Source organism: Sorex fumeus, unplaced genomic scaffold (assembly GCF_029834395.1).
Source record: "Sorex fumeus unplaced genomic scaffold, SorFum_2.1 ptg000010l, whole genome shotgun sequence".
Taxonomy (NCBI): domain Eukaryota; kingdom Metazoa; phylum Chordata; class Mammalia; order Eulipotyphla; family Soricidae; genus Sorex; species Sorex fumeus.
In genome coordinates this window covers 7,503,658-7,515,738 of record NW_026606067.1, presented here as the reverse complement: position 1 = coordinate 7,515,738, position 12,081 = coordinate 7,503,658, and the positions used below count along the sequence as shown (strand labels likewise).

The 12,081-nt window shown below is 39.6% G+C and overlaps 1 protein-coding gene across 2 annotated transcripts in view; it reads right to left on the bottom strand.

Moving 5' to 3' along the window:
- KCNT2 (potassium sodium-activated channel subfamily T member 2) overlaps nt 1-12,081 on the bottom strand; it is a 436,080-nt gene that overhangs the window by 71,201 nt on the left and 352,798 nt on the right. For both annotated transcript variants that reach the window (XM_056110603.1, XM_056110604.1), the window contains exon 22: nt 3,351-3,462. In XM_056110603.1, the coding sequence (XP_055966578.1) occupies nt 3,351-3,462 (112 nt within the window). The remainder of the gene's footprint in view (nt 1-3,350; nt 3,463-12,081) is intronic.

Genomic DNA, 12,081 nt, shown 5'->3' with positions numbered 1-12,081 from the left:
TTCTCAAAGAAGAAATTTGAATGGCTAAAAGGCGCATGAAAAAAAATGTTCTACATCACTAATCATCAGGGAATGAGGATCAAAATAACAATGAGATATCATCTCATACCACTGGTGTTGGTGCGGCTATTGTGAGAATGGGACCCTCCTTCACTGCTGGTGGGAGTGCCTACTGGTGTAGGCACTTCTGGAAAACAGTATGGATGATTCTCAAAAAATTAGAAATTAAGCTCCCATTTGACCCAGCAATACCACTCCTGGGAATATATCCCGTAAAGGCAAAAAAAGTATAGTAGAAATATAAGAATAAAAGTATAGACATCTGCACTTGTATGCTCATTGTTGCACTGTTTACAATAGCCAAAATCTAGAAAAAACCGACTGGATAAAGAAATTTTGGTATATTTACTCAATGGAATACTATGCAGCTGTTAGAAAAAGATGAAATCATAAAATTTGCATACAAGTGGATCCACATGGAAAGTATCATGCTAAGTGAAATGAGTCAGAAAGAGAGGAATAGACATAGGAAGATTGCACTCATACGTGGAATATAAAGTAACAGAACGGAAGACTAACACTCAAGAATAGTTAAGGTAAGTACCAGGAGGTTTACTCCATGGCTTGGAAGCCAGCAGTGCATGCTGGGGGAAAAAGAAGCTCAGATAGAGAAGGACCACCTAGTAAAGGGTGTTTAGAGGATCCGCTCTGGATGGGAGATGCATGTTGAAAGTAGAATACAGACCGAACATGATGGCCACTCAATACCTCTATTGCAAACCACAATACCCTAAAGGAAAGAGAGAGCGAAAGGGAATGTCCTGCCACAGAGGCAGGGCGGGATGGAGGAGGATGGGGTGGGGGGATTGGGAGGGTTACTGGGATCACTGGTGTTGGAGAACGGGCACTGGTGGAAGGATGGGTACTCGTTCATTGTATAACTGAAACCCAAGCATGAAAGTTTGTAAGTCTACAACTGTACTCATGGTGTTTCACTAATAAAAAATTTAAAAATATATATATATATATATTGAATTTTTTTCTCCTTGGAGCTATTGAGAAGATTAAGTATATACATATATTCAAAAAGAAATTAACTGTGGTTTGCAATATTGATACTGAAAATTATCAAGGAGAGAGAAAGATAGAGACAGAGACAGAGACAGAAGTGCTTGCCATCGAGGCAGACTGGTGGGTGAAGGGGTTGGCAGTGATGGGAGCAATGTGTGTACCCTGGTGCTGGGAAATGTACACTGGTGGATTGATGGGCGTTGGAAAACTGTATGGCTGGTATGACTGAAATCCAATCATGAACAGCTTTGTAAGATCTATCTCAGAGTGATTCAGTAAAAAGTGAAAAAAAAATCACTGAGGCCAGAGTGATAGTACAACATGTACAGTGTTTGTATTACATGCAGTTAAGCCAGGTTCTATCCCCAGCATCCCATATGGTATCCTAAGCCCCTCTAGGAGTGATCCCTGAGTGCAGAGCCAGGAGTAACCCCTGAGCATTGCTGGTGTGACCCCAAACCATATACATATAATGAAAAGAAATTAATTTCCCTGGAGCCAGAGTAGTATCCCAGTGGGTAAGGCACTTTTCTTGCACGTGGCTGGCGTAAGTTCAATTCCTAGCACCCCATGTGGTCCCATGAGACTGGCCAAGAGTGATCCCAAAGCAGAGAGTCAAGGAATAAACAGTGAGCATCAGTGTGTCCCCCCCAAAAAACTTAATTTCAGTGTGCCAGGAGAGAGAACTGTCTCTTTCTCTTCCCCTCCTTTCTAGAATATTCCCCTTACTTTTTTTTGCGTGTGTGTGAAAAAAATTCTGTTTTTCTTATTTATGCAAAATTTAAAAATTGTATACAGCATCATAGCAATAGTATAGCAGGTAGGGCACTTGGCATCCTATATGGTAACCAAGCCCAGAAGTGATTGTTGAGAGCAGAGACATAAGTGAGCTCTAAGTACAAAAGCTAAGAGGCTGTATTCTCTGAGACATGTATCACAGTGTGGTTCAGTTCTATTTGAATGAAAACTTATAGACATGGGATATCGCTCAAGGGTAGAGCTGCAATAATATGTAATCATGTTTCCTTACCAGCAGCCTTGGGGATGTTCCGAGTGCCTTACACACACAAAGGCAAGTGCTATACCACTGAATTAGGTCCCCAAACTTGTAATTATGCTTTTCCTACCATTCACTTGACTAAATTTTGTGTGCCCAGTCTGAGCTCAATGTTCTGAATTGATCATCTGGTTTAATTCTTCCAATGACTCCTAGTAGCACTGTAGTGCTGTCCTCCCATTGTTAATCGATTTGCTCGAGCGGGCCCAGTAAGTCTCACAATGGAGATGACTCCTAGTATTTACCATTAATTTTTTAGATAAGAAATTCAACGCTATGAATGTGTCAATAATACTGTCAGGTTCTTATCATAGGAAGTAGATGAGAAAAGGATCAGCCTGATCTCATGGACCGTTTTCTTCTTCACTGAGTGATCTTAAGTTACTAGTCACAAAGGAGATGTGATACCCCAGGCCAGCACTGATAGTAGCCAGGTGCCTAGCTACTTTGGTAGTAGGTTTCTTATGGATATTGTCAACTTTCCCTTTTGATTGTCAACCTTTTGATATAGATAAAGCAGTGTGGAGTGAATGATTTAAATTTCTCCTATTGCACTGCTTTGATTACCCCATGATTTTAATAAAATATGGAATCTGTTTCAAACCTATCTGAAAGCTGGACATAATAACAACTTAACTGTGTCTATAAACAAGCAATGTCAGCTCTTCCAATGAACATGACCTGCTTGAAAGAAAACAAAAGGAGAGAGCAGAAATGACCTAACTCAACAACTGTGTCTCAGGACTTGACTCTGTGTCTGATATAAAAGGTAACAAAAATAAAAGTGAACAATTCATTTTAAAACATAAGTAATCTTCTCTAATTTTTGTATAGTTATAAATAACAAAGGTGTTGACACATTTTCACATGTATAAGATTATGTCTTGATTTTTGCCTCTCACATGAAGTTCTCCCAGAATACTAATATCCAGTAAACAACAAATGCAAAAGTCATCTATCTCTACACTCAGCCTGGAGATTGGAAACCACTTTTATGTCCACATAACATGAGTGCAATCCCACGGTCTACAGTCATTCTAACCTGATCCCTCCCCAATGCTATTCAACTTCCCACTTTGAAAGGAAGGCTCTCTAGGATGGAGAGACAGCACTTTGCTTTTACTGTAGCTTGTAGTACTATTTTTTAACATAGAAATTTTCAGAGCTTTTATATCCACAAAAAGCATCATGTTCAACACACTTAAATAATGCGGTTGCTTACCTTTTCCAGTTTTGAAAGAGCAAGAGAGTAACAGTCTTTGGCTCTGAACTGCATGAATCTCATGTTGGCTGGGTGAGTGAGCTCTGTGATAATACTGAGACTGGAAAACAACCTATGTTAAAAAAAGTAGACATTACACTTACAGTACAGTATGGCATTTCTCATAAAAACATATCTACAAGTGTCTGATTCCTAGTCTTAGGTTTAAAACCATGTGCAATTACAAAAACAGGCTTTGTCACACATAAAAGTATTCTGTACAATGAAAGAAAAACAATGTATTATTCTCTAAACAATATTTTAACCTTTATTATTTGGCTTTTGGGCCATACTTGGTGGTACCCTGTGCTTACTATTGACTCTGTGCTCAGGGATCATTCCTGGCAATGCTCAGGGCACCAGATATAGTTCTGGAGATTGATCCTGGGTCAACTGCATGCAAGGAACATGTCTTATCCAATGTACTGTATCTTTCTGAATTTTAATCAGCTTTTCAATATTGGAGTTTTATCAGACCCTTTATTTTTATGATTATAACATAGCATGGAAGAGAAACTCATACAATTAATTTAAGAAGTTACAAGGTTAATTTGTGGTAAGTCTCCAAAAAAAGACATTGATAAGATAACTACAGTGATTAGCAAAATCTCACATGGTAAGTATACTTTCTGTAATGGGGTATTCTGAAATACAGAACTTATCCTGTGAAAATTTAAAGGTCAATGCTCATTACAATGAACTTCTGAGAAGAGGAAATACCTTAATAGAAATAGCATTTCATTGAAATAATTGGAGCGGGAAAAAAAAAAAAGAAATAATTGAGACCAAGGCTCAATTGACAAACGTGTTCTAAAAGGATTCTGAGAATTATCATGAGCAGTAATTTACATTAGATTTCTTCTCATTCACCTCTAAACACCATTTCCCACCCAACACACACACACACACACACACACACACACACACACACACACATGCACATACTAAAAATTTTTCTTCAAGAGAAAGGTGCAAAACAGAACTATAGCTATTGCCCTTTTTATTGCTGCTATTATTTGTGATCTGATTCTTATCAGGTACCTATGCGTCTTTGAGTAGCTTCTCTGTTTCAACTACTTTGAAATTTTCCGTAGCAACCTCTTTAGGGGAGGATCAGCTTTATTCCTTTTCAAATGACTATTACCTCAGGCATGGCTGTTCACATTTCCCATCACTGGGCAAAGCCTATACCTTGAATAGAGGGAATACAGGGACTGAAATAAACAGGATATCCTTTGACTAAAAACATGTCAATTTCTGCTGCTGTACTTCCTCTCCTCCCAGAGTCTCAGTAAGGAGTCTGCAGTTTCTCTCGACTGGTGCCTGATGAGAGGGGAGCCTTATGGAGGGGAGCATGAAATTCAGAGCTGTGGGATCAATTTCCTAAAAATAATCAACCAGACCTCTCACAATTTACCCAAATAACCTTCTTCGGGTAAGTGGTACCTTGAAACAGGGTGTTGGGGATCAATTTAGTCTCTGTAGCCCCAAAAGAAACTGCTGCTATTGGAAATGCAGAAAACTTAAGAGTAAGCTAAAAACACTGAGACCATAGAGGTGGAGAAGGAGACTTTGCCTTATCCCAGGCCTTTGAACTTTTATCTAGTCGAAGAAGCAGCTGTGGCTGGAACCCTTTAAAACTCAGAGAAAGATGGTCTGGGGGAGACCACTCAGGCAACTTGATCAGTAAACGTGACTTCTCCATCCAAGAAAAATTTGCTCTCAGTAAATATGAATAATCTCTCTCCTTGTTATGTGCACTCTTACATAGACATTTCTTAATACCAATCCCTGGTCGGCCAAATTTTCATTTGAATTTCATGTTTACTAACTTGCTTGATGCTTTGATAGTTCAATAAGACTAAGAGCCCAGAAGTGTAGGAGATAGTTTTTGTACCCAAACAACTCTAAAAATAATTTTTTTTAACTTTTTCTGCTCTCACGTACTAATGGCAGTGGGTGAATTTCTTGGAACACTCCCTGTCCCCAGAGGAGGGGCTTTGTCACCTAATAACCAATTTTATGAAATATTCATCTTTTTTTATCCTTGCTTTTTGGGTTGGGCTGGAGCGATAGCATAGCAGGTAGGGTGTTTGCCTTGCACGTGGCCAACCCGGTTTTGATTCCCCTGACCCTCTCAGAGAGCCCGGCAAGCTACCGAGAGTATCCTGCCTTCAAGGCAGAGCCTGGCATGCTCCCCGTGGAGTATTCGATATGCCAACAACAGTAACAAGTCTCACAATGGAGACATTACTGGTGCTATAATGTGCTTTTTGGGCCACACCCAGTGATGTACAAGGGTTACTTCTGTCAGTGCTCAGGAGACCATAGGCGATGCTGGGAATCGATCCCAGGTTGGCCGCATGCAGGGCAAACACCCTACCCACTGTACTATCGCTACAGCCTTAACAGTTCGGTTCTATTTGTGGCCAAACCATCTCTCATTATCTATCCCACAGATCTGTCTCAGGAGACAGTGGCCACCATCCTAGTTAAGAGATTAAAACCAATTCCTTTTTTTTTTCTTTTTGGGTTATACCCGGCGATGCTCAGGGATTACTCCTGGCTTTGAACTCAGGAATCACTCCTGGCGGTGCTCGGGGGACCATATAGGATGCTGGAAATCGAACCCGGGTTGGCCGCATGCAAGGCAAAAGCCCTACCCACTGTGCTATTGCTCCAGGCCCCTAAAACCAATTCCTTTTAATTCTTAAAAAATTTTCTTTTGTGCTATCTGTGGAAATTGTACGCTCTCTTCATTTAACTTTATTAAAACTTGAGCCTAACCTACTTAAAGCCTTTGAAAATGATATCAAATTTCCTGTGACATTCATTCTTCGTAACTGAGAGAAATTCAGATTTATGTGCCCTTATGTCCATTTTGAAAGCCAATGGTTTTTTTTTAAATATATATATTTATTTATTGAATCACTGTGGGAAAAGTTACAAAGCTTTCAGGATTAAGTCTCGGTCATGCAATGATCAAACACATTTCCCTTCACCAGTACTTATTTTTCACCACCAAGAACCCCAATATACCCCCCGCCACACACACCACTCCCAATGCTTGTGAGGCAATTGAATTCTACCTAACACACTATCTACTTTGATTACATTCATTATTTCGACAAAAGATGCACCATTATTGTTTAGAGATTACACCCAACAATCAGAACTGCTAAAAGGGTATTATGAAATAATTTGTTTTGCACAGTTATGAGGACCATATGATGTACAGATTTCTGCAAAGTAAAGTAAAGTAAAGGCCCTCCCGTTGGTCATCAATTTGCTCAAGCGGGCCCAGTAACATCTCCATTGGAGACTTTGTTGTTACTGTGTTTGGCATATCGAATACGTCACAGGGAGCTTGCCAGGCTCTGCCGTGCGGGCGAGATACTCTCGGTAGCTTGCCGGGCTCTCCGAGAGGGGTGGAGGAATCGAACTCGGGTCGACCATGTTGCCTGCGTGCAAGGCAAATGCCCTACCACTGTGCTATCGCTCCAGCCCAGATAATTACCAAAAAAAAGAGCCAGATAATTACAAGATTGGTTTCTGTGGCTCTGGAGCCATTGCCGGAGAGCCGCTCATGGGGGGCAACTCGTGACCTCGGTAGGGCAAGAAGGACGAGCCAGGAATGCCCCCCTTCCCATGAGGTTTCAGTTGTCCCCTCACCTCTTTCGGCTCATACCTGGCCGAAAGCCAATGTTAATGCATTTCACAAACTAGCGAACTTGGAGCAAATATGCCTAGAATAATACCATCAAATCAGTCATCAGAACATCATTTCATTTGCTAACTTTTAGCATTATTTTATTTTTATTATATAATTAATTGCCAAGACCCAAGAGATAACCAGTAAGGCACTTGCCTTACATGCAGCTCACCCAGATTTGATCCCCGGCATCTCATATAGTGCCTCGAGCACCACCAGGAGGAATTCCTGAGTACAGAGTTAGGAGTAATCCCTGAGCATTGCTGGGTGTGACCCTCCAAACAGTAAATACATAAATAATTAGAAGTAGAGTTATAAAATTACTGCAACTCAGCTGGATAGACAGACAGGAGGTCAGAACTTGTTTCTTGTATGACACTACATATGGTCCCCCAAGCATTGTCAGGGATCATACCAGGTGTGATCCCAAACTCCCCAGATAAACTAATTTTATTTATAGAGTTGACCATTGTTTTCAGCAATTGATCCCCTGAATTAATGATATCTCAGATTCTGCAGTGCAGAGTTTGGTGATGCTTAGTGATCTGACTCATGGAACTTGTGGTGTCGCACATAGAAGCTTCTTAGTTGAGATGGTGCCTGTTCTTTTCTTTCTAATGTTGCAATCATGTTTAAAATGCACTTTCTTGAGAGGGATAGACATAGAAAGATTGCATTCATCTGGGGAATGTAAAGTAACAAAATATGAAATTAATACCCAAGAATAGCTGAGATCAGTACCAGGAGGATTACTCCATAGCTTAGTGGCCAGTCGGGCATTCTAGAGGAAAGGGCAGCTCAGATAGAGAAGGGAACACCAAATAAAGGGTGTTTGGAGGATCCTCCCAGGAGGGGAGATGCATGTCGAAAGTAGACTATGGACTGAATATGTTTGCCACTCAGTGCCTCTTTTGCAGACCACGACACCCAAAAGGAGAGAGAAAACACAGGGGATTGCCCTGCCACAGAGGCAGGGGGGGATGGGGGAATGGGGGTGGGAGGAATATTATCCATGGTGGTGGAAAATGGGCACTGGTGGAGGGATGGGTATCTGATCATTGTATAATCAAACCCAAGCACAAAAAATTGTAAATCTACAACTGTACCTCATGCTGTTTCACTAATAAAAAAAAATTTAAAAAAAATAAATTAAAAAAAATTTTAAAAAATGCACTTTCTTTCCTCTTTGTTTTCCTCCTCATCCTGTGTGTTAAAACCCTAACTGTTATGTAAAGTTCTTCTCATATCTAATTAAAAGAAAATTTTAAAATTAGAATCATTCTCTCCATGTTGAATCCCTTATCGTAGGTTCACGCTGCTTATTGCACAGCATCTTGTACTAAACTCTGGTGGGCTTCATCTTTGACTTTGTTCTGCTAAATGACAACAGCAATACAAAAAATGTTTGCACCATATATTCCTCCATTTAATAACCCTTTGTGACTCACAGCAATTTTTCAGTTTTTATTAGTACACGTAGATGAGGCACTTTGCAACTTATGCAGATAGCTTATGAAAAAAGAGTAAAAGTATGCAGCCTCAATGGTTATATTTTTAAAAGCTTGATTTTCTGTAAAGTAACCAGAGACAGACAAATTTAACAAAAACAGTTCATTCTATCATAAACTTAAAAAATTCAGATAGCCTGATGTAAAAAATACCAATTAATTGGACAAATTCCCCTGTACCAAGTAAATACTTGCAACGGACAAATCTCAAACCATATAGAAATTTCAGAAGTTTTATTTCAGATTTTTATTGTTGTTGTTAACTTGTTTTGGGGTCACACCCAGCAGTGCTCAGGGCTTACTCCTGGCTTACTTAGGAATCACTCCAGGTGGTGCTCAGGGGACCTTATGTGGTGCTGGGGATCAAACGCTGGCTGGCTATGGGAAAGGCAAGTGCCTTAGCCCACTTTACTATCTTTTTGGCAGAAGAAATATTTAAAAATAATAACACAGCTAAAGATATATGTCACAATATGGCACAGGCAATATTTGGCAGTATTATTAGTGACAAAGTGAATCACTGAATATAAATCCATATAGTATCATCCAGACGTTAAATTCTGTATTTGTGCTGAGAAATTCTAAAAGAGGACTGGAGAAAACTGATGCGTACAGATTCTAGGTTCAAGGTTACATTGTAGCAACTCATAGAGTTTGGGTTTAACTCAACTCATCTAGAAAAATACCTTTCCCCCTTATTATACTTTTAATATAAGACCGTTAAAAAAGGGGTACTACAGTGATTCAAATAAAGATAATAAATTTTGAATAATATCGAACAACACATTGTTGTTTTACAAATTCTCATTTAAATCCATTTAATCTTTTCAATCTCTAGTTTTCTTTATCCTCCCTAAACAGTAATTCTTAAATCAAATTAACTACTATTAATTCATCAAGTTATTATAAAATCTTTGATATTGAAAATACCTGGTTTCAAGAAGATTGAAAAAAAAGCATGAAATTCCTGCCTTTAGATTTGAGATTTCACAACCTAGTAGAGGAGACAGCAAACATTCAGGAATTAAAGGACTATTCATAGTTATTCCAGCTGTAATAATGAGGCTGATGAAATGATCACAGAATAGATAGCACTGAGACATTGGTAAATAAATGGTATGGGGCAAATTAACTAGAATTATTTAAATATAAGGTCAGAAAAGTAATTTAATAGGAAAATTACAGCTGTAAGCAAATGAAAAGCTATAAACAAATGAAAATTTCATTTGGAAAATTTTCTTCTCTTAGAAACATAATTTTTATCTTTCATATATTTATCATTTTAATTTGATTAAATTTGTCATTACTTGGATTCTTTTATTTGTAATATGCTTTTGTTTTTCTTTTATTCTTTTTTTGAGGGGTGTGGGGGCTCACCCAAGTGGTGCTCAGGACTTAACCTGACTCTGTACCCAGAGTTCTCTCCTGGTGGTGCTCGGGAGAGCCACATGAGATGCCAGTGGTCGAACCTGAGTCAGCCACGTCCATGGCTGGTGCCCTACCCACTGTACTGCTGCCTTAGTTCTGTAACACCTTTTGTAACACATGCTATCAAAGAGAAATATACACACAATGCACTTAGATATATCTGATGTCTCAGTAAAAGTGCCTACAATTTATGACTGAGTGTCCTGGTCATTTTATTTAAGTGACCCATAGTTTTGAAATTTGATAGGTCTATAAAATTTATGAGATATACCATTTGTTTTATTGAAAAGAACTGCATGATTAATGTTGTTTTAAACTGAGACACAGAATACATTATGTAAGTCTGCCACCTAGTGAAAATATAGATGTAACAAATATAAAATGTTTTCTTGCAGTGTCCTTTATACTTATAAAGTATTTATATTCGTGATAATAGTTGAGGTTTAAAATGTGTTTACCTAATAACTTAATTATGCATCTTTAAAGAACTACTAAATCTACTTCTAAATAAATTTTGAATAGAGAGCATACTACAAATAAAATAACATGCCTCTTTTTCTTAGGTATTAGAATTTTAGTAAAGTAATATTTTAATTAAAATTAATACAGGGGACTGAAAAGATAACTCAATAGGCTAAGATATGCTTTGCATGTGGGAGAGCAGGGTTGAAATCTTTGGCATCACATGGTCCCCTGAGCAACTCCTGTGGAGCAACCCCTGAGCACAAAGCTGGGAGTACCCCCTGAATACTGCCCGATCCCCTCATCCTCTTTTGCAAGGCTCCCAAATGAACGTGTGTGTGTGTATATATATATATATGTATACATACATACATATATATATATATACATGTGTATGTTATATACATGTATATAACAATCACGATCATTCTGTTGTTCGTCGATTTCCTCGAGCAGGCACCAGTAACGTCTCCTTCTTCCTAGCCCTGAGATTTTAAAAGAGCCATTTCAATGCTCTTTCAGGATTAGGAGAATAAGACCCATCATTGTTACTGGTATTTGGCATATTGAGTACAAAACGGGAAGTTTGCCAGACTCTGCCACGCGGGCAGGATACTTTTGGTAGCCTGCCAGGTTCTCCAAGGGAAAAATAAGATAATAAGATATCACGTGGCTGCGAATGCGGCCGCACGCTTCCGGGAGCTGGGTTTTATAGTCTCTGCGTCTTGGCCATTGGTGGGACCAACCTGGCACTGGCGGCAGTGGTTGTGACGGCTTCCTACTGGAAGATGGGGGGGTCTGGTTGGAGAAGGCCCAGTCCCAATTTGAGTAGGCTTGGAGACCTCAGCTCCAGGACCCGCATGCCTGGGTTCCTCTGCCAGTTCTTTCATGCATGAGGCACATCCGGATGTGTGGAGAGTGGTACCAGCATGGCCGTGGCTGGCTCCAGAGGTCCTCAGCTGCTGCGGCTCTGCTCGGGGTGGGTGGGTGGGGGGGAAGAAACTCAACCCTCCCCGCCCCAAAGAACCCTGGTGAGAACAGCCAGGCGCGGTGCCAGGATACTCTGCCATACATGTATATATACATGTATATATATGTTATTCTATTTCTGTTGTTTATTTTTATTGTAACATGGTAACAATATCTCAGTCACAGGCATTTTTTGTGTGTGGGGGGTGTGGTTAGAAAAGAAAGGAAAGCAGGGATAATAGTGTCTCTCCAGGAAACACCCACTCACTGTTTCTGTGGGGATTGTCTTTTCACTTTCATTCTTCCTTAAACATTTACTTAATTCCATCTCAATACCAGGCTCTTCTTCACTTTTGAATAAAGGCTCACTTTAACTAGTTCTTATCCCCTGTAAAATCCTGTTTGGGGAGACTGAAAAATAGGGAACCACAGGCTCTCAGTGCAGGTGTTCCTCAAATTTCATCCCTGAGGCATGTCAGTAGAATACAGCAATAAATCTCTTCTAAAGGTTGCTGCAGAGGTCATCCTTGCCAAGCTAATGCAGGAATCTTCAGTCCAATCAAAAGGCAATCCATGATGATAAGTGTATTCTATAATTTTGCATGCTCAAGTG